General features: G+C 37.5%; 1 protein-coding gene across 1 annotated transcript; it reads left to right on the top strand.

The window, feature by feature from the left end:
• Nucleotides 1–651: 651 nt before the first annotated feature.
• LOC121425470 (probable G-protein coupled receptor 83) lies at nucleotides 652–4,142 on the top strand. The gene is made up of 2 exons (XM_041621532.1): nucleotides 652–2,107; nucleotides 2,143–4,142. The coding sequence occupies exon 1, from the start codon at nucleotides 760–762 to the stop codon at nucleotides 2,101–2,103; it is 1,344 nt and encodes a 447-aa protein (XP_041477466.1). The 5' UTR covers nucleotides 652–759; the 3' UTR covers nucleotides 2,104–2,107; nucleotides 2,143–4,142.
• Nucleotides 4,143–5,629: the final 1,487 nt, after the last annotated feature.

The raw sequence follows: 5,629 nt of genomic DNA, 5'->3' as shown, positions 1-5,629 counted from the left end.
ATGACAGAGGCGCCAATAGTTGAAATGGGATTTATAAATCCACTCATTTCTTACAACTATTATTCTTAACACTCGCGGGGGGGGGGGGGTAATAATAATAATAATAATAGTAGAGCGCACACACCGTCAGTAGACGCTCATGGTGCTAGCCGAGCAACAGTAGGGGTGTTGCGTTGTCGGTGTTACTTGATAGAATTCATGACGCAGTTTACTATCTGGTGACTATGACAATGGAGTTTTTGTTTTTCATTTTATAATCAAAGGGAAGATGTCATATGGACGACCGTCTCCTTTAAATGATAAATCCACTGATGCATGAAATCAATTTTGCTTGTTGGAAAGTGTCAGCAACATAAAGAGATCTAAGAGTTTGTTATCTTTTTTAATTTTCATGACCATCAGATTATCAATTAACTTTGAGTGTTTAACTGTCAATTTGTGTCATTTTATCCATTTCGTTGTTGTTTCAAGCATGACCTAAAGGGTACGATACGCTGATTCTTCCTAACTTTGATGTCAGACCAGTCGTAAGGTCTACAGGGGACCTACAACATGATAATCCTAAAAATACAAAATTTCCCTTGGCTTTATCCGGTCACGCTGTTCAAAACTAAGCTATTATTTTTATTTTTTCTCTTTCCCTGCAGTTACCTTACTGTCACGGGCCATCGTCGGTAAAAACACTTCCAGCTTATTGTCCGACCAGCCCGGCCTAGTGTGATTAACGTCATCTGAAAAGGTTGTGATCCTTTCAAGACAATGTCTTCGGATGCAAGCTCCACCATCACGACAGAGGTCGTCGAGCCATCGATGTCGGCGACAGTCGAGGTTCCTGGCTTAGCTTGCGAAACATATCGCGATACAGACTTCAGTCGCTACCTTCAATGTCTCTCAGATACACGACAAGTAGAAGACGGAATCGAAGATGAGGAAGATTTCCATAATATTACATTACCTGAGCAATACGTGTTGACCGTTGGGTTGGGAAACTCACGGCCCGTGTTCATCTTTCTCTACTCTCTCGTGTTTGTCGTTTCGTTCGTTGGTAACTTCGGAGTATGCTACATTGTCGTGAGGAAATCTCGCATGCGAAGTGTCACCAACTTTTTCTTAGCAAACCAGGCACTGTCTGACGTATTGATGGCCGTACTCAATATTCCTTTCGTGGTGACCAAGCAATTGACTAACCTATGGGCTGTAGGTGTGGTGATGTGCCATCTTGTCGACTACATGGGTGTCATGTCCGTCTACGTCTCGACGTTCATCCTGACAATCATCGCCATCGATAGACATCGGGTCCTAGTTCACCCACTACGACCTCGTATCACGATGTCCACTGCTATTGTGATCGCGATATCAATATGGATTCTTGCCTTCCTACTCGCGATTCCGTTCGCTGTGTTTGTGAAGTTAGTTACTTACGAAGTCGGCAGCACAACTGGTTACACCTGCATTGAAAGCTATCCCCACGAGCATTGGCTCACCATCGAAAATGCCATAGCATGGAGCACCCTCATCTTTCAGTATATCCTTCCGTTCACCATCATCGCAGCTTCCTATATCAGTATTGGCCGTAAATTATGGTCCACTAGGGCTGTTGGGGATACAATGGCTGCGCAGCAAGCAGCAACGGCCCGCAGAAAGATCCGAACAACGAGATTGTTAGTTCTAGCGGTATTGGTATTTGGTATCTGTTGGTTGCCTTTACATGTATATCTAATAGTCACTCGATACATGGCACACCACAAAGACGCTTTCACCTATCTCTGCTGCCATTGGTTTGCTATGTGTAGTGTCTGCATCAACCCTATCGCGTTCTGTTTCCTCAACGAGAGCCTCCGTTCTGACATCCGTGTCACCCTCAGCAAGTTCGCCAGTCGCATACGGGGCACCAAGAACGATGGCGTCAACAACCAGACGCTGTCGCAGGCGGGAAATCCCCATTCCGTCACCCATCAATCCGGTTTGACATCCGAAGCTCCCGGCTCGCCTCGCATGGTTCACAAGAGGGTCGGTCCATCTGATGACCGGAACGGTAACCTTATCATGGTGGCAGCTATTGCAGGTAACGATGACTTGTTACAAGGTGCCTCTCATGTTTAACAATTACCACTTCGTACAATTCGTACAATTAACACTTCGTAAAGTGTACCACTTCGTATTGAGAAGCCTCTTTATTACTTGCAGACAATTTCATGAAAATAGAAGAATAAGTCATTTGAAATCTTCAGTGAGCAAAATAGAGTTGTTGTGTTGGAGATGATAAGCTTATTAGTAATGATATTAGTTTTGCTCAGACACGTTTGTTTACACCCCTTCATAATAAATAATCTTCAATTATTCAAATCTAATGAACGTTGAATAAGCTAACGTAAGCCCTATGACTAAAAGTCATGATTAAATCAAGTAACAAGTCTCACCATATCTCAAATGCTGCAATATGATGTACGATGTTATGATTGTAGCTGTAATTTTGCTTCATCATTTTCTCTTTTTGTTCAATTAGAATATTCATTTCTAAGTAACAGTGTGATGCGGGCAGAGATGATATTCGAATCGAATATGATCTTATGAATTTTAAATGTTTACCCCTTGGATTTGAAGGACGCAGCACTAGGAGGAATGATAGATGACCGAAGATCTATCGGCCTTTTCTAAGGAAGGATACGGATGTGTGAGACACATCAATAAAGATGTAAAAAAAAAATATGCGGTTTTGAGCTGTGAGACTATTTCGATTTTTGTAAACCGAATTGTAGAAGTTAGATAATGTACATTGGAAGATGCATTCAGATAATTATTTTAATATATTTGTTAATTTTACTGTTTTCTTATTAAGGTAATAGATCTATTGAATTGTGATATATAGTTGTGTTCATTTTCTGTTGTATAAAAGGTAACAAAGAAAAAAAGAAAACAAAAGTGATTTTAGTTGTTGAGTTCAGCTATTGTTACAATCTTTTCACGATTAGCGTGATCATTAAATGAAATCATAATAACAGGTATCTTCAATGAAATCACAATTATTACGTATTCCGGGGCGGAGAGCGCCGCCGCATTTTCTGACGGGATAGGAACAAGACGAATATTTTTTTTTTCATTTTTTTTCTCAATGAATAATAGGGGCTTTATAAAAACATTGTTCCAAAATGAAACCTACTCTTTGAATATTTTCATTTCTCTTTCCCCTTTCTTCCTCTTTTCCGCCTCCTTTCTTAACTTTTTAGATTGAATTACTGGCAACGAGGGAGGAATAGGGTGGTTGGTCTGTGGGCTGGGTGTATATTAGAGGCAAAAACTCCAGACGTTGCAACGACAATTTAACCTTAACCAGATTTTACTTTGAGAATGGTCTTTTTAACGGAGAATCTTGGGGGCAATGTTTAGGGGAGGGGGTGGTTGTATATACATGTAGCATCAAATAATTGAACCTACACTGACTCAAAATCTATAAGGCTTGAGGGATGGTTACCTCTCGAGATAAGTAATGGCCTTTATTACCACGTGGCTTCAAATCTTCACTTAAGACCTACATTTTTCCTCAATAATTGATTTCCCTTTTTATCTTGAATATTGTAGTAATTATTGCAAATGTTAAATTGTTATTCCTACATTGTACGCGCTATGGTACTTTTTGTTTTTAGCACCTCTAAATACCCATTATTATTATTATTATTATTACTACTAACAACATATATAGTTTTAAATAAGCCCTTGGGTCCTTCAAAAATATTATGAATCGGGCCTTTGTCAAAGGCAAAGAAAAGGGGAACAAGTGATCACCCCCTTGGCCCTTTGGATATTAACACAGTTTCAGTATTCGGGGTGTAATATTGTTTTTGTATATTATATCTTTGTGGCGATAGATAAGTGTAAATATTCTACAGATATGGATCAATTTCTCACACGATTTTTCCCATTTCACAAGACTTTGTACTACAACTTTGCCTTCTATTAACGCCTATGCATATATCATAGCTATTCTCTATCACAGCCCGATTGGCCTCAAGTTAGACAAGAGTTTGGTCAACTTTCTTGTTCACTATTCATCCAGTTTTGTCATATTTCTATCGCTTTCACTATTACAGTACAATGATATTTGTATATTATATTGTAAATAAAACACACGGATTTATTCTCTATACTAGAATGTCTTGTAGAGCCTTCTTCTTTTTGTTTTGATACATATTAGATTTTTATTGGAGTGTTTTCCAGAATTGGGAAGTCCGCCTTGACGTGAAGTTGTTGTTAATAAAATCAAGAAATGGGAGAACATAATCATGGAGGTCCGTTAACGAGTTATAAACTTTTTTAAAAATCCGACCTTACATAGGCCAGCAGCTCTCTTACGAGTTTATGGAATTTTTCTGATCATTGCTGATTACATGGCTACAGTGCAAGCCGGTTGGATGTGATTTGAAATGTTCATTATTTTGCTTTTGCTTGTTTTGATTTTTCATTCATTTCAACTCATTTAATTCAACTTTCTCTCAGTGCGGACTTCCTCTTTCATGATGATTCATTTATTATGATTACCGTGGTTAATAAAATCCAAATCTGATATACTTAGTGAGTCAAAAATACCCATAATTCATCAACTTAATGAGAGAAATATCTCATAAATACATACAAAGTTTATTATGGCCTGAAATACACTGTTAGAAAATTTATCCTTAAAATAAAAGAAGTTCCTGCAGCAGAGTCTCGAGAACACCTGTAATCTTACCAGATTGCGTAATCTTACAGAAAATTTGTATTTGGTGAATGGAACTTTACAAATTTCCTTTAATAAAACACCCTTTCCCCCTTTTCAAACAGACCTGTTCTGTTGAATGGCAGAAAAATACCTTGTTTTATGAATTAACAGAACGATTCTGTATTTGCGTTTTGAAAAATCTTCTTTCTTTTTTTTTCTGTAAAATCAGGATTTTTAACATTGTGGTATTTGCTCCAAAAAATAAATACCATTCCTGAAATCCAAATCTGATATACTGAATGAGTAAAAAAAACAACAACCAACAATCACCAACTTAATGAAAAACAAAATTCATAAACACATGACTTTTAAAATATGACCTGAAAGGGTGTCTCCTCTCAAACAATTTGTATACGATTCATCATGTTTATATATAATATGCTTTGATAATCAAAGGGTATTCTTTGTGTGATGTATGCGAAAGTATCATCGCCGGAATTAATGATTCAAGATGACGATAAGGTTATAATCCTACAAAAATTGTAGTGATATCCATTGCAACACACTTTTTTTTCTCATAATTACAAACAGATTAAAACAGTTTGGTATCAACTCTCAAGTAAATTGACTTAAAACGGTATATGCAATGACCTTTCTACAACTCATCTATAACTTTAGGGATAATCTAAAATATCAAATTTGTATAAGTAATGCACAGATTCGTTGCAGCTGTGCATTACTTTTGTCAACAAATAGAAGTTTACATCACAGCATAATATCTTCTGATTATCCACGCGTAGACATAATGATAACACACACAAAAAATGAATCAAATCATTTGGAAGAAAATCCTCTTTCAGCCATAGATAATGGGCATGTGGTTATGAAGAATCTTTTAAATGGCGATTATATGGCGATTTGTAGGGAGCCCGA

The sequence above is a fragment of the Lytechinus variegatus genome, chromosome 12 (assembly GCF_018143015.1).
Source record: "Lytechinus variegatus isolate NC3 chromosome 12, Lvar_3.0, whole genome shotgun sequence".
Classification (NCBI taxonomy): domain Eukaryota; kingdom Metazoa; phylum Echinodermata; class Echinoidea; order Temnopleuroida; family Toxopneustidae; genus Lytechinus; species Lytechinus variegatus.
Note: the sequence above shows the minus strand (reverse complement) of the source record. Positions and strands in the feature narration are given on the sequence as shown.